General features: G+C 41.9%; 1 protein-coding gene across 3 annotated transcripts in view; it reads right to left on the bottom strand.

The window, feature by feature from the left end:
* AHCYL1 (adenosylhomocysteinase like 1) overlaps window positions 1-20,125 on the bottom strand; it is a gene marked incomplete at its 3' end in the record, with an annotated part of 49,570 nt that extends 29,445 nt beyond the window's left edge. For 2 of the 3 annotated variants that reach the window (XR_014565798.1, XM_083745194.1), the window contains exon 1: window positions 19,803-20,038. Coding sequence is in view for 2 of the 3 variants with exons in the window: in XM_083745194.1 (XP_083601320.1) it covers window positions 19,803-19,913 (111 nt within the window). Of the gene's footprint in view, window positions 1-19,802 lie in introns of all 3 variants that reach the window. The other variant, XM_083745193.1, reaches the window with a different exon arrangement.
* Between the last annotated feature and the right edge of the window lie 5,100 nt (window positions 20,126-25,225).

The following is a 25,225-nucleotide window of genomic DNA, read 5'->3' as shown; positions in this document are numbered from 1 at the left end:
AATGGCTCAATATTCATTACTCTAGAGCCTTTAATTGCTTTTGTGGGGGAAAGCGGGGGGGGGGGACTAATCAATGATTATTTATAGCCCAATCCTAACCATATTCACTTAGAAGTTAGTCCTACTGAATTCAGTTGGGCTTGCTCCCAGGTAGGTGGATTAAGATTCCAGCATTAATATGTAGCTGGCCAACTGATGCAATGGATTTGTTGCAGCTACCATATTTGTCCTAAGACCCAATTTGCTTCCCAAGAACTAAGCTACAACACTCCGGAGACAAGGAAAGATAGCATATCTCAAATCCTAACTCATGAGTTAATTTCCTACACTGAAAAGCTTTTCTTAACATTGAGCACATTTAATCATGTTATCCACACCTTCGTTCTGAATTGGTACAATTGCAGGAGAGCTGTACCATATTATACACATCAGTAAACAGCCCTTACCCTAGTACATTATGTCAAGAGGAAGAGATTGTGTTCTACCTTTAAGGTGAGGCAGGAAGATGGATTCTAAGGAGCAATGTCAAGTGCTACTCAACCCAAAGAGGTGATAATCTAGTATTGTTGGCACTACTGCCATTATTGCAGCATGGTAATGTGTTAATATGGTAGACCAACATTTATAAACCACTTGTGTTACAAATAGAGTCAAGGAAACACAACTGTAATTACAACCCTTTCTCACGGACAGACTTTCCCCAAGACGGACACTTCCTTCTGTTTTAGAAAGTTATGGCTGCAGTTTTATGGCTGCAATCCACAGGTTTTAGTTTTATTACCTCAGGTAGGACCAACATCACAATTTAACAAAGGGTTTTTTTAGTGTGTAGTTGGCACAAAATCTAGAGTTGGAAAAATGTGCTGCTGGAAAGCTGATAATATGCAGTTGGAAAATCTTAGGCATATGTGTTTTATTAAGCCCTTAAATGATAGGTAGTGTCACCAATGGCATGTACGCCAAATATATATGTATAGATTGTGCAGAGTTTCCATATTTAAAACAAACTGCTCAAACTCAATTTAAAATTCCCTTCTTTTTGGGGGGCCAGAATCTCCTCTTCTTCACTTTCATCTTTGGGCAGGAAATACTTCGTCACATCCTTGTATATACCCTTAAAATACTCATGTTTTTGCACCTGTTAGTCTAGGGCAAATAAAATAATAAATCATCAATGGATAGTAGATAATAGCTAGTGATTTCTATGGCAAAAACTTCACCGATAAAGGGTGTAAGCCAGGAACAGAGTGCCTTTGAGTTCATTTGCCTTCTTCTAGGGGTAGGGATTTGTACTGCTGGAAAATCCTGCATTTTAAAAGAACCAACCATTTAATTGGAAGTATTCTCCATTAAAGTAGTTTGGGGAATCACAGCCCAAATTTCTCATTATTTTAATAAATTTACCTGAGAGTAAAATATTACTTACAAGAACAATTCTTCTACAAGTTTTTCCATGACCATAATAAAGATGGGGAAGAAGAATTTACATTCTAGAGCTTGGATCCTTCTGCTATTGACCTGCACTGCTGCACAAAAAGAGCAACTTCTACATGGACATCTCAAGGCTTGTATCGACATTATTCCCATCCCAGCCTTTGGATGAGTTATCCTCCAGGAATGAAATGAATTAGGCCTCAGTCTTGCACAGGCTCTTGCATTCCCTTACCTCAGGGGAAAGTGAGCAAAAAATTGGGAGGTTCCCATTTCGGAATGTAGAATTGTTCTTGATGAAAGAGAATGAAACCCTCAGAATAAAATCTCCTAATTTGGTCATTCACTTCTTTTAATGTTTTAAAGGGTGCACAAACCTAAGGCCCAACTCCTGATCTTTTCCTGAAGATTATCCTTGGCTAAGAACCGAGGGAATAAAATAAAACATTCACAGGCCTCCAGATCCTTTAAAAACACGAACTGAAGAAAAAGCTCTGTAGGGTGCAAATTATTGCTGCTCAGCACAAAAATTGTTCTCTGCATACCTGAGATTACTATACTTATTTAAGCACATTAAATTGCTTTTTATAGAAAAAAATAGAACACGTAGCTTTTTGTGGCTTATTTGTTCAGCACATATGGTTCTTATGAAATAAACTAGAGCAGCCAGTCCCTTTGCTCAGAATTAGAGACTGGAATAAACTAATCTTGAAGAAACATATAAGCCCATAAAAATCTGCAATTGGAGCTATTTTGTCATTCTGATTTCTAAGCAACCTTATGTGAAATGCAGCCTTGTGAACAGCAGTTGGTTTTACTGAAGTTAAGCTTTACCTGAAACACACCCAAGGGGGTGGTGGGAGAACCATGTGGGAGTAAATTCAACAATGGAGTAGGGATATCACCCAAAATAGAAGTAGTCAAAATTCTTGATCCTGCAAAGTGGCAGATACCAAACAGAAGTGAAGAGGCATGAGGATGTCAAAAGCTAAAGCTAACATCCCATGGTTGTAGCCTCAGCTGTACTCTCTAAACCAGCCTTCCTCAGCCCGCTCTCCAGATGTCCCTGACCACAGGCCATGTTGATGGGAATTAGTGTAAAACAGCCTTTCTCAATACTGAGTCCCCTTATGCTGCTAGACTACAACTCCCATCATCCCTAGATAGCAGGTCCAGTGGTGAAGGGAGTTGTAGTACAACAACATATAGGGTGCCAAGGTTGGGAAAGGCTGGTCTGAAACATCTGGGGGGCACCAGATTGGGGAAGGCTGTTCCACATGGTGCCATATAATGTTATCCCACCACACATTGCAACATGTGCCCCACAAAGGACATGGGTAGGCTGCTCCTGTAACCCCAATCACTTTCTTCTGTACTCTTCATAGCTGAGTGACAGATCCTCTGGCTTTATGAAGATAAGCGCACAACATTCCTCAATTGAACTTTCTTGGATTATTCTTGCCCCACAGCCATGACTCGAATTTCATTCTCACAAAACAAGCTTGCAGTTTGATTACTGTCTGGTCACTCAAGGTGACTAAATATTGCCTCCAGCAGAGGTATAATCCCACCTACAGAGCACTAAGATCTGTTGTTCCCACAATACAGACACACACCAGGATGTTCTAAAACTGCTAGTGCAATTTTGTAACAGTCTTTCCTGTCTAGCACATTTGGCAAAGACATGGAGATTGCTCAACATGCCAGTGTCTTTCCTTAAGAGGAAAAAACTTTTGTGGCATAAGGTTTTTGTTTTTTTTAATTTTGTCACTATGTTCTATGCTTGTAAGTTACTTCCAGACACTCTGTTGAGGGAAGCAATTTATAAGTGAACTAACTTGTTCTGCAATCTCATCCAAATTGGGAGAGCCAGTCACAGTTGCCAGCTGACTTAAGACAAGAAGGTAGGGATGGACCTGTAAGATCAGCCACCATTCATAATAAAAAGCAACTTGGGCAAATAAACAGTGTGTGACTGAAGACTGTTTTGAAGGTTGGTGTCGGAATCTAAATAAATACTCATGAACAGTGAAGAAGTAACTGGGTTGCAAAGCCGGACAGAAATGAAATTTGCAGGCATGGTATCTCCTTGTGCAGATCCTCTATATTTTTGCTGGATGGCACTCCTCTCCACCTCTAGAGTTCCCAAATCAAACAAACATTTCATTCATGTTACTAACTGCTGCAAACAGGAAACAGTGTCTTCACAACGTCCCAAAAGATACAACTCTAGAAGCAATACTATTGCTTGTCAGAAGGTTTGAACAGTTTATTTGCATACCCCAAGCTTTAACATACTCACTCTGGAGAATCTGGACAGTAAGAGGTAAGGAGTTGGGATTATTTCAATTTATGCCAATTTGTTTCCTTCCCCCTTATAAGCACATCTTACATGTCAGCAGACTATAAGTACCAGCATGTTTGTTTCTGAGGTATGTGAAGAGCATTAGGCCGGACGTAAATGTCAAAACAATATGGACATGCAAAGTCACCTCTCTGTCCCTTGCATTAGTATATGGCAATTTAAAGGGTGGGGGAGCTACTAAATTGAGTGTTCACTGTAGTGAAAGTCAAGATCGACAGTTTAGAATACATCTATTAAAAATAATTAAAAGACCTGATATGACAGCAGTTTACGACTGGAGGCAGGGGGGGAAATGAGACCAGATAATAAACTCTCCGCTACCATCCCTCATACAGGATTGACTGAAGTCCAAAAACAACAAAGTGCTTTCTCTTTTTCCCCAGGAAACATCAGGCAAAGCTCCCAGCCTGGAGTCTTTGTGCTAATCACATGTAGCATCCCCTCCAAGGTACTCGGAAGGGGAGACACCGACTGTCTTTGCCCAGGGCCCAGAGTGGGAGCCAGAGTGATCCCTAACAGGAGCTCACTTGCACTGAGGGGATACTAAATTTGCACACTGCTCTTTTGCTTCCACAGAAATTAAATGCCGCAGCACGTCCTAATATGACCTGTTCTTTTTGCTCATAACAGCATATTCATTCTGACACCAGACTTCTACATTTTATCAGAACAGAGCCAGCAATTGTCCCAAGACAGAGCCCAAGTAAATGATGGTTTTGCCACTTATATGACAGCTTTTTGTGGGTGCAATATATGAGTAGTTGAAATGGAACTTTAAAGAGTCTTATCTAAAGTTCCATGCACACTGCCTTACATAACCACATGAGAAGCCACAGCTGCTAAAATCTGTGATTTCTCCTTAAAGTTACATTATTAAAAATGGAGGAAAGGGTGAGAATTTCCAATCCCAGATATTGCAGCACAGAAGCTACCAAGTTAAAAAATATGTCTATAGCAGTCAGTGAGACGAATAAATTGACGTGAACATAAATGCTGCACCCTGCTTCCCAGAGTACAAAATGTAAGGTCCCATGTGCATCATACATTTAAAGAAGTATTGTGCTATTTTAAACATTTCTCCTCACACAACTACAATTTCCAGAATGCTTTAACAATAAATTCCTCTTCACAGGGAACTCTTTGCACCATTGGCTTGAAAGTTTCATTTATGTAAGTCTACCCAGACAAATAGATGCTGACACATTTTAATCTTTTGAACTGTTAATTCTATTTTTTTTTAATCTTTTAATTGCATTTATCTGCTTTTATTGATGATTTTATTGATGAGAAGAGAAGACTCCTTGGAAAAGACCCTGATGTTGGGAAAGATGGAGGGCACTAGGAGAAGGGCATGACAGAGGACGGGATGGTTGCACAGTGTTCTCGAAGCTATTAACATGAGTTTGACCAAACTGCTGGAGGCAGTGGAAGACAGAAGTGCCTGGCATGCTCTGGTTCATGGGGTCACGAAGAGTCGGACACGACTAACGACTAAACAACAACAACAATTGATGATTTTGCTATTTCTTATAAACTGCATAGAGATTTTACTACAATCTAGAAGTATATATATATATTTAAAGTACAAATAAAATACCATAAGTACTTTTCACACAGTCTTTCTAACCAGAGAAAGATTTTTTTTAATGTGATCCTTACTACTACAATTTAGGCTGCAGACCCAAACTACTTTGAATGACTATTGCCATCAGTAAAGATTGGTTACCCCATAGAAAAGATCATTATCTCAGCAGAATTTCCTCTTAGGAGCCTAGACCTGTTTTCTTGTAAGCTCCTGTAACATTTCTAACTTTAGAGGCTTTGGGATGGTAATTGTTTTAATTCATTTATTTTTGGAAGCAAGTTGTCATATTTAATAAAAAGCAGATTTAAGAGAGGGGAAAAATGCATCAGTTCTGCTTGTGTCAGTCATACAAAAGCATGAAAGCTCCTCTGACATCCTGAAACTGCAGGGCATTATCCCCCAGGGTCAAATTGGAGATGACTGACAGGAGTTAGCTTAGGCCACATATTTTAGGCTGCATTGTGATACTTTTCTGTAGAGCAATGGGTGTAAATCTCCCCTTTACTATTACTGTAACCCAAGCCTTGTTCAGCAATTGCAATAATGGAAGTTGGAGGGGAAGGAGAAAGAGAATGCCTGCCCCCAACCCCCCGTTTCTAATTCCAGTCACTTACTTGAGCCCCTGTACTAGTCAATGACTTGTGAAATTGACAAGACGGCATCAGAAGCAGCTTCTGGTCTAAAAATATCCACCCCTAATTAAGTTTTAAAGGGAAAAGGTGTTCTTAAATGAGGTGGAGAGGGAAACTGGGGGACTTCATTATAAAAAAAATTAATATTTAATTTAATTTAATATTATTATTTTGGCAGTACTGATCATGGTGCTCAGAGCCAGTTTTGGCTCTTTCAAAGTATTTCTTGGAGCACTTTAAAAACCTGCAAAACATGTTTGACCAGAAATAATGTGCGTGTCTGCTATGGGCAACGATAGCAACATCAAGTCTTTGAAGTTACTATCTGTAAACAGCCCTAGATTGCCTATTATCAAAAGAGAACCCACCAAAAATCCCAGTTAGTACTGACAGATGCTACAGCTCCACACATTTACAGAGGGAGGTCCACAGATGACACAGAACAGTCTTGCCTTAGGGCAGCAGTTAAACACCTACTTCTGAAGAATTCCTTGTGTGGTTTAAAGACAATTTTCTGATAAGGCATGATTCTACTTTGAAAGAAACATGGAGAAAACGGATGGCTATAAGAAGGCCAATATCATCATATAACCATATTTTGAACCTATAAAGTTTCCCAAGATACAAAATTTCTAAAACAAAGAAATATTACATGTTCCTGGCTACTTAGCACATTAGGCCAGGCATAGGAAAACTCGGCCCTCCAGATGTTTTGGGACTACAACTCCCATCATCCCTGACCACTGGTCCTGGTAGCTAGGGATGATGGGAGTTGTAGTCCCAAAACATCTGGAGGGCCTACTCTGCCTTATGCCTGCATTAGGCTATAAGCAAAATGATGCTGGGAGAGGGGATATTTGTCATGCAATGGGGAGAAGAAGGGGAAAGTTACCTTCAAGAGCTTCACAAAAGCTGCATGTCTAGCAGAGAAGCTCTTTGAAAGTATCAGGGGTTGGAAGGGGGTGGGGGGAGACTTTTAGATCTCCCTTATGCAGAAATTCTATCCCAAATATTACAGTGTCCGGCCCAAATACAACAAAGAGAATGGCTGTTGCTCCCTATTCTTATAACCTTGATTTGTCCAGGCCCTTGAAAATGGAAGCAAAGTATTGGGAGCAATGCAATTTCAGTGCTGCAGCATGAAGAAGACTCATGCTCTGTATGTGATTACTAGGGGAGCCGCTAGAGGATAATGTAATGATTAGTGGGGGAGTTGCACAGTTGCTATGGGAGTAGTAATTCCTGTTGCTGCATTTATTCTTTCAGTGCTGTTACTGTGTTAATACACCAGCAATTTATTAGGGTAGAATACTGATAAGTTTCAGCCAAGAATTCTAGCAGGGCTACTTAGAAGCTGATTTGCCCATGTCCAGCAGCTGAACATTACAGCCTTACAAATACTGCTGGGCAAAGGTGAATCGTTTCTGCAACTCATTAACTCCCACTTTTTAAAAAAAATAAATGCCAAAGGCTACCTATAAAAGGGAAGCACTTAGGAACAGAAAGACTGCAGAATCCAGAACTGGAGTTTTCAAGGCTTTGAATGAATTTACAGTGGTATTCTCCTATCCTATCCGTGACAGTTCATTTTTAGGTTGTTGTTCCTGTTTGTTTGTTTGTTGTTGTTGTTGGTTGGTTGGTTTTTCTATTACGTTTTATTGTAATTCATATTTGGTATTAGCCGCCCTGAGCATGGCCCTGACCGAGGAGGGCAGGAGATATATATGTATGTATATATATATATATATATATATATATGGACGCCTGGACAGTTAAGTCCAGTCAAACTTAGACTATGGGGTGTGGCGCTCAAATCACTTCAGGGAGCCAGTGTTTGTCAGACAGACAGCTTTCCAGGTTATGTGGCCAGCATAACTAAACTGCTTCTGGCGTGATGGAAGCCAGAGAGCATAGAAACACCCTTTACCTTCCCACCACAGTGGTATCTAGTTATCTACTTGTGCTGGTATGCTTTCGAACTACTAGATTGGCAGGAGCTGCGACAGAGCAATGGGAGCTCACCCCATCACGCTTGGTACATGGCACCACTAGCTTAGTCAACTTAAACATCAAATGAATTTAAGCTATCTTGATGTGTCAGTTGCAGAGCTTCAACATGAAATTATATTTCAGTTCTTCAGACTACTCACTTAGCAGAGTTCCAAATCACCCCCTTCCCTTTTGAGAGTAAAGTTTACACATCAATAGTTACATTTGAGGGGTTTTTCCTTAACAATATAAAGCGGCATAGAAATGAAATTAATATTAATAATAGTTCATTTTGCAGTACCTGATAGTTTGCAAGAAAAAAGGGGAGGTCATGATTTCCGATCCATGCCAATGATTTTGCTCTTTCTTTTTGGCCTAGCATCATTTAAAAGCAGGGGCAATACCAAACAGGAACAAGTTTAGGAATGGGACACTGATAAAGACAGTGTTTGATACAGGGCGGGTGGGTAGGAAGCCATTTTGATTTTTCTAAAGGTGCAGTGGCAGCCATGTCATTTTGCGCCAAACACAAAATACATTTGGACACAATAAAGGTGCATACCAATTGATTACCTGGAAGAGTCAAGAGGGGATCCAGACTGCCATTATTTCCAGCATATCCAACCCTTGGGCCACATTATAAATTAACATACTAATATTAAGTGTACTGATGCATGGACAGCAATTACCCCAAGGTCTTAAATAAAAACCAGCTAATTGCTTTTAAAATGAGGAAAATATAAAGTTGTTTCTTGGCAAAGATCTTAATGAAGGTTATATATTCAGCCACAGGTTGTAAAGCAGGTAACAAGGTTTAAGAAAAACTCGGTGAGCACCAAACACAAAGCAAAACATCCTTTATGGTTGAAAAGATCACAACTCCTGCACACTGGAGGAACTTACCCCTTTCAGCATATACTAAAAGTTATGGACCTCATGAACAAATCCAAATAAAAATGACAGAAGGGATGTTCTGTGATCTTCTAAACCACCATTTGTTGGTTTTGGATGACACAACAAGCTGTGCTCAATCAAAAAATGGAAGAGTCAAAACGTTTGAAAGTAGAGGAGAGCTGAAATGGAGGAGGCAGATTTTGCAAAAATTTTCACCACTGTGAGACACTTCCCTCCTCCTTTTGGTGATTTTTGGCACTTCTTTTCAAAAGGGTGCCAAACTGTTTATGAGAGGTGGTTGTCCTGTCTCTTTTGCATTAAGGGTGGCACATGGGAGTTAGTTGGGATGCAAGGAGCTGAGGCACATTTCATGGCCAAAACTCCATTCCTGGAACGAACCTCCAGCCAATTTTCAGTGACTCCCCCTTCCTTCTTAAGCCTCTCTGCACCAGAGCTCACCCCATTCAGTAGGGTCCCCAACACTTGGGGGGAGGTTTGCCAGGGGAACATGTACAGGAAAGTCACCTTCCACCATACCCCTTTGCTCTTGCTTCTCAGCATCCAGGGAAGAGTTAATTAATTAATTAATTCTTTCATTTCAGATTTGCACATTTGCATTAGAGCCATTGTAGAAAATGGTTCAACCCTGTCTGCTACAGTATATAACCATTCTAAAAAAGAACTGAAAACCTGCAGCAAATACTTAGGCAGCTTAAATTCAAGGAAACTTACAGCAAAATGTGGCAAATGGTATGGTTTTAATGTATTGCCTAATGTGGCAACTATTCAGTCATATTTATACATATCAGATAGTCGGGAAAGGAAATATCTGCACAGAATTAGTCAACATATGCTTAATTTTTATATGCCAATGGCCCATCCAGTCCAGCATCCTGTTCTCACAGTGGCCAACCACATGCCTGTGGAAAACCAGCAAGCAGGATTCAAGCACAACTTTAAATCTCTCAACTGTAATCTGTTTTAACTAATTTTAATAACCTTTTTAAAAATCATTCTAGGACCTCATGGTAAAGTGAGTGTAAGAAATCTAATGAATAATAATAATTTTTCAAAACCCAATCCCTAAAATGCATTTTTGGTTGGTCTCATACAGGCTATAAAGTATTTTCAATCATGCCCTAGCTTAATTGCAAAATGCAATATTCAGCCCACACAGCTGCAGCAATGAGAACACAGGAGAATTAGCTTCATCGAGACAGAGGAAGGTCATGCTTTGTTATGTATACAGTCATTCAATCCAACTTTAATAAGAATTGGCAATACCCTCTTATTTAGAGCTTGCCTGGATCCAAATTAATCCTCTCCCTGTGGGGCTGGAAAAGAATGCACAAAATTCTGACCAGGATTCTTGTGTGTGTGGGATGAATGGCTGAAGATGAAAGCTTCCAGAATACAGGTTCAAATTACATAAAGAATTTTGCAAGAAGATGAAGAAGGAATTCCCAATGATTCAACAATAAGTCTGGTTATGCCCATTTCTAACAACAAACTCCCATGCTTTAGTTCTGATATCTATGAATGACAGCCCTCCCACCCCTAGTGCCAGGAGAGCAATGGTACCAGATATTTAGCTCGAGATCATCCACCTGTACGCGGAAATAGAGCACCCTGTCCCACCCTCACGCCTGGATTCTCAGCATACACCACCATGCTTCCAACTTGATTAGAATACCCAATCCATGGCAAGCTAGTTGATTCCCCCCCCCCCCGTTACAAGCCTAAAGTGAACAGATTCTGCAGCAGCAATAAGCCTGTTACCAAGGGCACAGTATTGATCACAACACATAATATAGTTCAACTAGCTCACTATGAAAGGGAAAAGGCAGTTCCTGAGCTCTAAGACTTGAACCATGTCAACAGGAAATATCCTTTCTAAAAAGCTGCTCACTAGATTCTTTTGTTTAAAAAAAGGATTGGCTAAGATTTTAAGCAAGTTGTATGACCACAAGTCAACCTTGTGCTGTCATTCCTTCAAAATCACTTTCATGTTGTCACCATCAGGGACAGTTTTGAGTAGCATGCTGAACTGCGTACATCCTAAGGAAAAGGTTTTTAAGTTGTGCTACAAGACTACAGACAAACCTTTCAGTGTTTCACTAAAACAAACATTTAAAGCTACTTGGCCTCTGGTTGAGGAAACTTCACAATGGAACAGCACAAAGGGCAGCCAAAGATAGCAAGTTCAGTGCTGGTAAGCCCTGAAGGCTGCTATGTCCCCAAGAACTAATGGATTCAAACATAAACGAGTACTTTTGGTAAATAATATGCAATGACTTTAGAAGAAGTTCAGCAACTTATGAGGCATCAGCAAAAATTCAATCAAGTAATTGAAATATAACTTCTTAAAAATTCATTCAATGAAAGCAACCTTGAAAATAACTGCAAAATTGCTAACCTACAACAGCAACAATACTACTACTATGACTACAACTACGATATTTTACAAGCCCTTCTGCTCACACATCTGCATCAGTCATTTATGCCACACATTTCTCACCTGGAATGGAAAAAAGTGACATTCTTAAAGCTTACAATAGATTATCCACCTGAGGAGTATACTGCCAGTGTAAGGGGGTCTCTCAAATCAGACAAAACTATTTTCAGCTAATGGATCCCAAGAACACCTAGTAGTTTATTTTTGTTGTTGTCATGTTCCTGTTTGGTTACTGAATAGATCACAAATAATTTACAACTAGAGTTTCTATATGCATAAACAAGATTGCTGTGTTCCAACCACACTCTGTGAGGCAGTTACCATAGCAATATTCAGAATAAATCAGGAAAGGATCTTTAAGTTTACACAAACTGGAACCCCCAAAAATGATTATCATAAGCCCAAAGGAAGCATTATAACCTAATCTATAATGCAAAACGGGGGGGGGGGGGAGAAATTTATAAATTTATAAGCCTGTTTCAAAATCTACAGCCCTTCAGCATCCCCCAGTATGTCTTTCACAGACTTCACAACCGGCAAAATAATCACATCTCCATTGTTGCTATGAGGACACACAACAACAAAGAGAAGGAGATAGGCAAACTTGAGAATTTCTAGAGCTGATCATTTCATCAACAACTGAAGCACTTATCATAATGAGACTCTTGGGAAATCCATCAGAGTTGCTCCAAAGAATCTGAATGACAAAACTTTCTTCTATTAAGGGATGATGAATGACTATTATCAACTCAAGCACTAGTAAGTCCATTTTAAGTCTGCACATCTGTCTACCTGTATAAGTCCTTGGATTATCTACCGTATGCCAGGGTGTGCTATCAGGAAGTTGAAAGGGGAGCATAGTAGGTCTTTCGCTTTCTAACAACTATTTGCATTACTACAAACATTTTAGCACTAAGCAGCAAGCAAGTACCATGTACAGTGGTACCTCGGCTTATGAACTCAATTCGTCCCAGAGGTCCGTTCTTAACCCAAAACCGTTCTTATCCTGAGGTGCACTTTCGCTAATGGGGCCTCCCGCCGCCGCTGGTGCGCAATTTCCGTTCTCATCCTTGGGCAAAGTTCTCAACCTAAGGTACTACTTCCGGGTTAGTGGAGTTTGTAACCTGAAGTGTTTGTAACCCAAGGTACCACTGTATTCTACAATGCAACTTCTAAAGGTTGCCTAGCTATCTTCTAGGATGAACAACCCTGTCAGCAGCAGCTTTTGGCCAATTCTGAAAGACACAGAACCAGTAGTTTTTTTCTGGGGGGACACATACTCCTAAACATTTTGTGAATCTTTGTACTTTTGTCCATTCACTGTATTTATTTTTCCCAATTTGAACTATAAAATGGTGATTTTTCTTGAGTCAAGATGAGAGTACCCCCAAACATTTTTTAAGAAAAAAAAGCACTGCTTAGAACCAAACAATGTTGAACACACACAAAAAATGTGCTGAGAGATTGGCACCAGGAAAACCAGAGACCCATACACCCTGCAAGACGTTTGGGGCAACAATTTCTATGCATAACAAAAATGAAAATGAATGGTCAGAAATCAATGTGGGTCTGCAGGGGTGAGCAACAATCTCATGGGCAACACTAGCACAGCTACTTCTTAGATATAATTAAAAGGCAATGTAGGATTGGGAAACAATGGGCATACAGTGGTACCTCAAGTTACAGACGCTTCAGGTTACAGACTCTGCCAACCCAGAAATAGTACCTCAGGTTAAGAACTTTGCTTCAGGATGAGAACAGAAATTATGCAGCGGCAGCACGGCGGCGGGAGGCCCCATTAGCTAAAGTCGTACCTCAGGTTAAGAACGAATTAAGTTCTTAACCTGAGGTACCACTGTATAGGGTTTGGCCAAACTAAGGCGGGGGAAAATCTTTTCCCAAGCAATTTGGCTGAGAATATTGCTTCTAGTCAAGATATAAATAAGCTATTGGTCAAGAACCAATGAAAACTGGAGAAGTTTATTGCATGTTAAGAGGAAATCTATCTGTTTCTCAAGATGGCATATGTAGATTTGAAAAAAAGAGGATTTTTCATATCCATTCATGCAGGGAAGGAAAAAGGAAGGAGTTTCTTGTGTTAAGTGGACTGTGTTATACAAAATATATCCATGTTCTGTATTAATGTGGAGAAGATATCAGAGCTTGAATTCTGCAAATTTATGCAAAATAAATAAATGCAATTTATTCAAACTGCAATATTTTTGCAGAATTGGGACTTTGACAAATCATGTATGGAACATATGCTAGAAAAATAGAAAGGAACAGGGAAATATACAAATATGCATTGTCACATTCTGATTCCTGATTATTCAGCACAACAAACTGTACATTTTCTAATTTCTTATTGTTCGTTTAAGAAAAATAAGAAAACTAGTTTGAGTTTTCTGTTGCAGTTGTAGTGCACATATAGCAGTAGAGAAATACCATTTAGGGTAAATTAACCGGCATATAAAATTCTTTTTTTTTATTATCTTTTTTATTGATACTTGTCCATTATATACAAAAGTTCATACCCAGTACAAACTAACATTTTATGATACACCATAATAAATGAAATGCTTTAAAAATCTAATCTTAAAAGAAACAGAAGAAAAAAGAAGAAAAGGGGGCAAAGAGAAAGAAAAGAAAATGAAAAAGACTTCCAGTTCTCTGTCCTGCAGACAAATATAGTATTCACTCATTAACACTGAAGTAGTCTATTTTCTATGGGACACGGGTAGCGCTGTGGTCTAAACCACAGAGCCTAGGGCTTGCTGATCATAAGGTCGGCGGTTCAAATCCCCACTCCTGCACGTCAAAGTGCAAGTAGATAAATAGGTACCGCTCCGGCGGGAAGGTAAATAGTGTTTCTGTGCGCTGCTCTGGTTCGCCAGAAGCGGCTTAGTCATGCTGGCCACATGACCCAGAAGCTGTCTGCGGACAAATGCCGGCTCCCTCAGTCACTAAAGCGAGATGAGTGCCACAACCCCACATTTGTCCATGACTGGACTTAACGGTCAAGAGTCCCTTTACCTAGTCTATTTTCTATTAGCTAATTTTTTCAATCTTCAGATCCAGATATTATAAGTTCATTTTCTCTTTCATGCAAAAAGTGCATAAGAAGTTTCCAATCCTTAATAAATGCCAATAACGATTTTCTCTAATTAAACACATTAATTTGGCATCTCAGTTAAGTCCAATAATTTTATCAACCATTCATTTATAGTAGGTAGGGCTGTATCTTTCCATCTTTGTGCCTATAGCAATCTTGCTGCTAATTTTTTTCACCTAAGATTCTGAAACCCAAAGGTATATTTACAAAATTGACAGTATACAATTGTAAAGCAAAAAAAAAACCCCACATCAATGCGGAAAGTGTCAGTCCAATGTGTATATGTAAGCATAAGGAACATACTGGAGGGAGCTACAATGAGCAATGAAGCTGAGAAGCAGAAATACTGATTGCTGAGAAGCACAAAAAAGAAGTGGGCAGAGAGGAAGAGTAACACTTTTTTATACTTGTTAATATGTTGTCACTGGAAGGGATTCTGTAGAGTGGGAGTACATGACTCCACTTGCCTCAGTTTGCTACCTACATGAGTGGCACGATTTGGGGGGGGGGAATCCAAGGAGTGACTAAAACTTAAAGCTGTTTTTGAACATTAATCTCTCTTTTATAACTCCTAACCTCTCTTTGTTTTCTTTTATTACATGCTATTAACATTTTTTTAAAGCTGTGATTAGTATTCAACGCTAGACCTACTTAAATTAATGGACATGACTAACTTAGGTTTATTAACTTCAATGGGTCTACTCTGAGTAAGACAGTAAAACACAACCCTGTGTCCTAATTACAGAGTTGTAGAGATGGAAGAGACCCTGAGGATCATCTAGTCCAACCCCCTGCAATGAAGGAATATGCAGCTGTCCCATACAGAGATCAAACTTACAACCTTAGCTTTATCAGCACCATGCTCTAACCAACTGATGCTAACCAACCTTACCATCCAGGCTGATGATGGTAAGGTTGGTTTTTTTAAAAAGCAAACAACGAAACACAAATTCGCATAGAGGGATTGATTAATATTGATGCAACTAAGAAGATCTATGAGCCACTTGTAAATATCTGAAGGAGTTATTCATGATATGAATGTACTTCACAAAGACTCCAGGGGAGATTTTAGCACTGTGGTGGTAAGAGCTTTGAGGCGGGGGAATAGGCCACAGCTTGAAGCATTTTAACGGATTATATAGGAGTGCTAGAATATGACAGTACAATGAAAGGAAACAATCCTATATTTGGTATGGGTGGAAGAGCAAAATATGCTTGACCTTCTACTTTCTTTGACCAGCTGTTAGGAAGACGGAGAGAGGAGACAGAAAGAAATATTCTTCTTGAATCTATCAAAGAAGCCATGAGGGAGCTTTGTGGCATCCACAGCAACCCAGGAACTCTCTTTTAATAGGGGTGGGGGTGTTGTTGTACTCTGCTGTAGACTTATAGTGACTAAGATACTACCCTATCTCCTCAGTCTGTATGTAGGAACTCAAGCTGCACTATGGTAAAGCTGCAGCACTATACTATTAGCATTCTAACTGCTGTAATATAAAAAGTGTGCCTTAGCCCATTGGCTAAACAAGCCTTCTCAATTACACCCTTGGCAGTTTAAGTGGCCTGCACCCGTAAGTCTTGGCTTATTTATTTTATGAAAAGCAAAATATAATTTGAGCACTAGTTTTCACTCATTTAAATTCGTAAAAGCAGAGTTCAAAGGAGTCAGAAGCAAAAACTCTTGCCTACTACAGAGCATTGCACCCACGAAACGGCCATTCCCTGAACAGACAAACCCCCTTAAATGAGTCTTTAGAAAATAAAGAAAGGGCCATCCATACCACCAATCCGACATCCTAGCTGTAGTCATCACTGATCCTCTGGGCAGGCTAACAATGTATGGGCAATAATCCATCCTGATGCCAATCGACACAAATCAGGTCACACAATAGTCACAACAATCACAGTAGGAGCAATGCTAGCAACTGGAACACCTGGAAGGCTTGGCAAGAGGGGTTACATCACTGATACTCTCCCAGTAAGTCCCTTTTACTGATGCCAGAGTCCTCTGGAGGAGAGGTGGCTAAGCTGACTTTGAACCATTTGGTGGGGGTGGGGGGAACACAGCCCCATCCACTCTGAACAGTAATTAAGCCAGGCTGCTGTGGCCCCTTGGGAGGGTAGCAAGACTATAACTACTAGCACTGGTTAGTCCTATTATTACTAGCCTGTAAATACATATATACAGGGCAATGTCAAAATTAAGTCTAGACTATTCTACTGCAACACTAACTTATCAGGTTAATTAACTGCTTTTAGTTTTCCTGATATGTTTTCTAATAAACTGTTTTCAAATTGCAGACCACTTTGGGCATATGTTTACAGTGGGGAAATGGCATATAAATAAACTATGCTTAAACTTAAAAAGATACCTTATGTACACCTTCCTAAATAAACAGACAAGCTTCTGGGAATAGATGAGGGCAAAGAAATTCACAGATCCAATTAAACCTCCTTTCTGTTACATTTAAAAACATTGATAAGGAAACTGTGTAACAGGAACTCCACTATTAACATTACATATCGGATAAGATTTGAATAAACGGTAGCTGAAAACATTAATTTATGTCCAGATCAACCAAGATTTAACAGTCTTTTCTGATTTATGAGTCTCAGAAATTAGCTGCACATTCTATATTTCTCTAAGCAACATTTCAATCAAACTGTTCTTGAGACCCATATAAGTAGCATAAATGACGACATTGGAGTTAAATACAGGCTTAAAGTTAAAGCAACTTTAAAGAGCAACTATTTGCAACCAGAAATTTGAGAACTTCTTTCCCTGCAGTGTTCTTCTAAACCACTCGAACCAACAACATAGCACGTTATACTTCAATGGGATATTGAGGCCACACATATACAACTAAATACAATACAATGCAGTACTAAATACACTCAAATAAGCAAACTGGCTGTAATAGTGTATACCAATGGCATAACTATAGCTGGATAAAGAACGTATACGCAGGCATGGCCAAACTTGGCCCTCTAGATGTTTTTGGACTACAACTCCCATCATCCCTAGCTAACATGAGCAGTGGTCAGGGATGATGGGAATTGTAGTCCAAAAACATCTAGAGGGCCAAGTTTGGCCATGCCTAGTATAGCATTGATGCCAACCCCTTCACAGCACTTTTTAATGGGGGAACACTCATGAGGTAGGTTTGGATGTCTTTTCCATAATCTGAGATCTCAGATCAGAGAGAGCGTGTGTCCAGGGCTGGCCCAAGTTACCTTAAGGGCAAGGCCCCTGCCCCAGCCTCATTTCATGTACAGAAACTGAACAGGTTGGCTAGGGACAGGACAGTATCATCCACCACAGCCGAGGATAGCAGGTTAGTTTAGAAGGTGTAGTTAAGTTCATGTGGCACCTACAGCTTTGTCCTCCAACAAAAGGGTACAACTGGAGGGCTGCTGACACCATCCCCCCAGCATCTGCCACCTGAGGTCGTCCTCCCTCTGCCAACCTAATATATGCAGTTCTCCATCCATGTTTGGATCATCAAAAGTACAAGGTCACAGAAACAGTCCTGATAGGTACCCCAACCACCAACTCCACACAAATTACAGAAACATTATCAGAGATGATGTGTGTCTGGAATAGGTGACCATATCCCTTTTCTGACAGTTGATTTTGGAGGACAGGAATGCTTCCTGCTGGAGTTCATGGGCACAGCAAAATAAGTATGTATGTATATTTTTATTAACACACTTGTGATTATTTTGTAACTTAGAATTTGCCAAAGCCAAAAGGAATAACATCTCTAGTTTCTCAAATTTCACTTTCTAAGGTGGAACTAATGGTTTTGCATTATATTCAGGTGGAGCAAACTGGAATGTTATAGGCGTGGTCCTTGGGCACCTGCTAAGCATGAAGTTTGATCTTCCAGCTAGCACCAAAATGTTTCTGCTAGTCATTGAAAGGTTGGGCTGTACAAAAGGTTTCACAAAAGGTTTCAAATGTGAGTTTAAGGAAATAAACTTTCTTCACAAGTTTAATTCTGCTTCAGTTCAGCCATCAAAAGGAAAATGCCCATTCTCCCAAGAAAAGCTTTTGCGCCATACTCCATTCAGGTTTAAGTTCAAAGCCATGCAACACAAAGCTAGGGAGAACGCAATGTTCAGCCCAGAAGGACTTCCTTCCCACAGGAAATCTAAGCCGAGAATTCTGGCTATATCTGCCCATGCATAACTGAAGAGTTCACAATTACAGCTCCACTAACAGCAATGATTACTAACAGTTACAATCACTGAGGCTGCAGGAAGATGGTTTTTGAAAATCCTAAACCAGGTAGGAATACAAAGCAAAAATAGCCCTTCCTACTAAACAGCACTTAGGAATAGCACAAAGGCGTTTTCTGATCTCTGGATTGACATTCTCAATGACGAACAAAAAGTTGAGAGCATATTCCAGGTAGCACAAGACACCATGCCTCTATCTGAAGGTACATTCGCACAAGTCAAGCAATAACTCTTGTGGGAGCTCCCACAAGACTGCCTGGATTAAGCCTGTACTGCTATGCTAGGACCGATAATATACTGGAAGAATATACTGAGGACTTGTGAAAGAGAGAGAGAGACATAATGATATGGAAAAAGCTACAGGCCACTTTTAGCTTGCACAGCATCCATAGCACCTCGTTCCCAGGGGCAGTCTTGACAGACAGCAATCAGATATCACATATGCATGCTGGGCTCCACACTGTTCCTAGCTAGCCAGGTGGATGGAGGAAACCAGAGTCCAATCTCCTCTGCGACTGCTAGACGGAAATGCTTTCCACTGGCAGACATGGGGATAGAGACCTTCGAGGCAGACGGTCCAGCCTTTCAGCTGCAAAGAAAAGTGTTCGCACGAACACCGCCCAGGCCTGCCAAGCTGAGGATCCGTGTCCTAAAGGACCTTCCTTCCCAGTTCTTACAGCTGCCCAGAGCTGCCACAGCTGAACCACAGCTCCAGACTCCTCCACATCTCCTCCTCTCCCTGGAGTTTCCCCCCTATTTCCCAGTCCCCGCTCCCTGCCGGAGGGGGTCACGTCTACATGCCTTAAGCCCCGGAACCAGTTTTCAGGGCCAGGTCTCAGCGCCGAGACACGAGAAATGCCGACGCAGAAAAGAGTTCCCCTGGGCATGTGCAGAGCGCCCGTTGAACCTGCAAGCGCGTCAGGGGTCAAGGGGAAGGAAAGGCTTTTCCCCGCTCAGAGGGCGTGACTTTCAGGGGTGGGGGGCTCAAGCCCCGGCCCCTCTCGCTCCGGAGGCCCTGAGGCGCCGAGCCCCGTCGCTGCCGCCCCGCCCCGCGAGCGCCCCCCGAGCTCCCCGCTCCTCCGGCCACCGGCCCGCACCTTCTTGGGCGCCTTGGTGAGCGTGGACATGAAGGAGTACTTCTCGGCGTCCTCCATCTCCTTCGTCTGCTTCAGCTCGTCGCCGGCGGCGGCGTCCGGCACAGAAGACATCGTGAGGGCGAGCGCGGAAGCGTCCGGGCGCCGAGGCCGAAGGCAGCTGCTGCTTCTCACCGGCTCCGCCGCGACCTCCCTCTGCAACCGCCAAGACTGCGGCCGCCGCGCTTCAGCAAGGGGCGGGGCCAAGGGGCCCAACACGTCACCACGCACGCTCGGAGTCGCCCGCGAGCCGCTCGCACACGCACAGGTCGGGCACGCGACGCCTTCGCGCAAGGATCTGGCGGAGGAGTCTCGCTTGCGGGGGCTGCAGCGCCACCTGGAGGAAGGCTCCGCGAAATGGTCGTAGCCTGAGCTTCGGTGATTGCAGCCAGTCGTTGCGCATTGTGCCTCCCTAAGAGCAGGGCCGGCCCAAGGCATCTTGGACCCCAAAATGGCATTCCCCTCGCCACCGCAGAAAAAAGGGGTGAGGGGAGATCTACATCAGGAACAAGGGGGGAAGTAACATCAACATAAGGATCTGATGTCTCATGGATCCTGCTGCGTAAGGCAATTGCCTCATGTGGTTTCATGGGTGGGCTGGCCCTGCTAATACTGTAGTGTATTATTAATTTATTTGTTGCTTTAAAGGTAAAGGTAAAGGGACCCCTGACCATTAGATCCAGTCGTGACCAACTCTGGGGTTGCGGCACTCATCTCGCTTTATTGGCTGAGGGAGCTGGCGTACAGCTTCCGGGTCATGTGGCCAGCATGACTAAGTCGCTTCTGGCGAACCAGAGCAGTGCACAGAAACGCCGTATACCTTCCTGCCAGAGCGGTACCTATTTGTCTGCTTGCACTTTGTGCTTTCGAACTGCTAGGTTGGCAGGAGCAAGGACCGAGCAATGGGAGCTCAGCCCATCGCGGGGATTCGAACCACCAACATTCTGATTGGCAAGTCCTAGGCTCTGTGGTTTAACCCACAGTGCCACCCACATCCCATGTTTGTTGCTTTAAGGAGCAACAAAAGCACTCTCAAAGCAACTTACAAAAATGTAAATATTAACTAACACTTAAAATGTAATAGCGTTTAAAATATTAAATAGCGCTGCTCCTGGTGGCTGTTAGATGACTGTTTCAAGTGGCTGGAAGAGCTGTCAGATTTTTTCCACGAGCTGGTACAGTCACACTGGGAATTTTGCACTTTCGGAGGCATATCAGTCTGACTCCTGGTCAAGCACAACCCCAATGCCTTTGAAAGGACACAGTTCCATTTTATCTCTTTTATTTACGATTTGTATTTATTTCATAAAATGTATACACCATTTGATTGTAATAAAGTTCAAAGCAGTTGACAAAAAAGATCAAACAATAAAATCAGGGGAAATTCACAACCATACTTTAAAACATACAAAAGTTAAAATACAGATTAGAGTTACCTCATCTTTCTAAGCATCTGCATAAAAGTAAAGGTAAAGGGACCCCTGACCACTAGGTCCAGTCGCGGACAACTCTGGGTTTGTGGCGCTCATCTCACTTTATTGGCTAGAGGGAGCCAGCATACAGCTTCCGGGTCATGTGGCCAGCATGACTAACCCGCTTCTGGCGAACCAGAGCAGCACACAGAAACGCTGTATACCTTCCCGCCAGAGTGGTACCTATTTATCTGCTTGCACTCTGATTTGCTTTTGAATTGCTAGGTTGGCAGGAGCAGGGAGTAAGCAACGGAAGCTCACCCTGTCGCGGGGATTCGAACCGCCGACTGCATCTGCATAGGCTTTTCTAAACATAAATGTTTTTAGCAGGCACCATAAAGAGTACCATGAAGGCGGCATCTTGATCTCATTGGGCAGGAAGTTCCAAAGTGCAGGTGTTGCCACACTTTTTATGAACTCATCTGTCAAAGGCATTGGTGCTCTGGGGCATTAGAGATCTGTTTGGAAAGACTCACTAAGGAGAACTCTGCTCTCACCTTCCCAGGATTTGGGGTCTGTTCCCTCTCCCGCCAGCACCAACACCGTACACATATATACGACCAGATGTAATGTTTTAGACTCTTCCAGTTTAATCATTTCTCTTTGATTTCCCCATGCTTGTTCATGGTCTAAAAGATATAACATAAATAATGAGGATCATACAAAAAGTGATCATACACTATTTATACATATTAATTTATTCATAGTTTATTAAATTTGTCAGTTGCTTTCTCTTGCCCAGGGCAACCCAAAGTAACTTACAACCAACCAAACAGTCCCTACATAAACCCCACATGGATACATTACAACCAAGAGGGAAGAGAAACCCATTAAAAACATCCCACCCACTTCTAAAAGGCCACAGTCAGTCAAAGGCCAAAGACCTGTTTATAGAGGGAAGTTTTTGCTTGGCCCCTAAAGATATAGAATGATGCTGCCAGGCAAACCTCCCTGGGGAGAACATTCTACAGATGAGGAGCCACTGCAGAAAAGGCCCATTCTTGTGTTGCCACCCTCTGGACCTCTCACGGAGGAGTCACACAAAGAAGGGCCTTGGATGATGATTGTAGGGTCCAGGCTGGTTCATATGGGGAGAGGTGGTCCTTGAGGTATTGTGGCCCTGAGCTGTTGGGCCAGGAATCACATTATACAGTATGTTCAAGCTGCCTGCTAAATTCTACAACAGCTGAAGTTTCCCAATCATCTTCGGAGGCAGCCCCATGTATAATGGGTTGCAGCAATCTAACTTAGAGGTTAGCAGAGCATAGGCAACAGAAGTTAAACTATCCCTGTCCAGGTAGCGACAGGGCCACCAGCCAAAGCTGATGCCACCGAGGCCACCTGAGTCTCAAGCGACAGTAAAGGACCCAGAAGTAACCCCCAAGCTACATACCTACTCATTCACAGGGAGTGCAGACCCTCCAAGGGTCCCTATTTTCCAGGGATGTCCCAGTTTCTGATTTGATCCCAGAATGTCCCGCTTTTCCTTAAGGTGTCCCTATTTTCATTGGAGAAATGTTGGGAGGTATAGTAGGATGTCCCTATTTCCATTGAAGAAATGTTGGAGGGTATGGAGTTATTCGACTCCCAAGCCGTCTGAAGGCAATTATGTATAAAGAAGGGTTTTTTATGTTTAATATTTTATTATGTTTTTATAAATGTTGGAAGCTGCCCAGAGTGGCTGGGGCAACCCAGTCAGATGTGTGGGGTATAAATAGTAAAAGTATCATTATGGAACAGGACGTCCCTATTTTCATTGGAGAAATGTTGGAGGGTATGTGAGTGTAACCCTATCAAGAGCAGCAACCTCCCATCAAGTCTAGGGAACTGTCCACTAACAGTACCTCAGTCTTATCTGGATTGAGCTTCAATTTATTGGCTCTCATCCAGTCCATTACTGAGGCAAAACATTGGTCCAGCACATCCACTGTGTGTCATCAGCCACGATCCTATGCATGTTTATTCAGAAGCAATATACACTGAGGCTTTCTCCCTTATAAGGGTTGCAACCTGAGGTACCATAATATTTTGGGTCAGCCCTGAGGGCAGAAGCATCTGGTGTTGAGAAGAAAGAAAAGATGTAGTCAAGAGCAAACAGATCACAATATACTGAAATAAACATCTCCTTGGACATTACATTGCTGACCTTAAGATGGCAATGTTGCACTTCTCTATACAGTTTCTGTCAAGCGTTGGTCCTTTAGAAGCCACAGATGCTTCCAGAGGCCTCTTGGTCCCTAATAAGACATCTAGATTCCAGGTCTTGAAAATGAAGTGGACACATGAGCTTCCTTGAGCATGGTTCTACACTTCAGTGCCCTCACTGATCGCTTTATGACTTTTCAAGTTTTCTCCCAGTAAAGGTGGATACGATGGCACCCTTTCCAGGTTTTGATTTATTGACCAACGAGAAGCCTTTGCATTTGGTCTCATGAAGGCCCAGGTACCATTTATGCTCCTGATCCTGAATACATTTGTGTTAACATTAGTTTCAGTTAAGAAGGATTTATGTTCTTCAATAAAAGTTGTACAGATTTCCTACACAGAGTTATTTCTCTGGGGTGGATCAATCACTTAAATCTTTTCAGAATCAACCTGACTTGCAGGTATGTTATGTGCAACCGAATCTTTGAGTGGTAAGAGATTCCGAGCATCCCAACAGAAAACCTGGGATTTGATTTCTTGAAATTAGTGTCACTGGAGGTGCATAGCATTTTCTGTGCTATGAGGTTTATTTACACATATCGAAGATTCACAGCACCAGTGAACTGAACCTGCTTCACCATTAGTTTTCTAGGAGGTGGCACCAAAGCCACAGTTTTGTAATCTCAAAGAAAGCAAATCAGGCCTCTATGTCTTTCCAGCTCCAGGACTGGCAGCTCTTTGTCTTTTTGATCCATTTCACACACACACACACACACACACACACACACACACACCTACCTTCTCCAGCCAGGGGACTTGCCCACTTCAGCTCATCTTCCAGAAATATATTCAGCTTACATAATGAAACCAAACAGTTAATTTACTTAACCATTTTGACAGTGTTAGCAGTCTCTTTTTCTGCTGTATCCCATCTTACAGCTAATAGAAACACAGAAGGGGACCCCAAAAGCCCATTTAGTATGTCCCACACACTAGAATTGCAGAATTGGCCTGAGGGTCATCTCATCCAACTGCCTGCAATGAATTAAATCACTGGTCTTTTCAGAGAATGCAAAGTATTTCTTTATCTGCACTTCCCATGAATCTGTTCAGAGGCACACCTAGGCTCCCTTGCACCCTTGGCAAGGAGCTGTATGGGTGCCTCTGAAGCCAGGAGAGACCATGGACCAAAAACTCTTCAAGTTTGCTTTTTGTCGCCTTTCACACTCCACCAGTGACTTTCTCTGTGGCCATTGGGGTCGGGTCTGCTCTGCTCCACCTCCCTCTGAACCGTAGCATGAATCCAGAGGTTGAAATGTAAGGGGATTACATTCAAGATGGCCTGTGAAGTCAAAACCATTCATGTATGGAAAGAAGCTTATGGACGTTTCTGGAAAAAAGGACTGCACAGCTATGGGTTATTTCCCGCCCCCCTCCAACCCCAAAGCAAGCCCTGAGACCTCAGCTGATAGCACCTTAAAAGCAAATAACTAAGTGTAAAGCCACAGAGAGTCTCCAGAGGAAACCACAGAGCTGTATTCTTGGAAATAGCTTGTCACAGCTACTCAGAATCTGCTGTGATCATTATCATGGACCAGTGTCATGATGTGCAAGCCTGGCTGTTTCAAGCTTTCTTGTCGGCTGTCTGCAAGGCTTTTTAAGGTGTCCAAGGGTATCACCTTATGGAAACAACCAATATTCACTTATTTCGTAAATGTTTAGGTGCTAGAATCCCAGGGCAGTGAACAATAAAAGCAATAAAAGTCAGTA

This window comes from Podarcis gaigeae (genome assembly GCF_964106915.1).
Source record: "Podarcis gaigeae genome assembly, chromosome: 6".
In the NCBI taxonomy this organism is placed as follows: domain Eukaryota; kingdom Metazoa; phylum Chordata; class Lepidosauria; order Squamata; family Lacertidae; genus Podarcis; species Podarcis gaigeae.
Note: the sequence above shows the minus strand (reverse complement) of the source record. Positions and strands in the feature narration are given on the sequence as shown.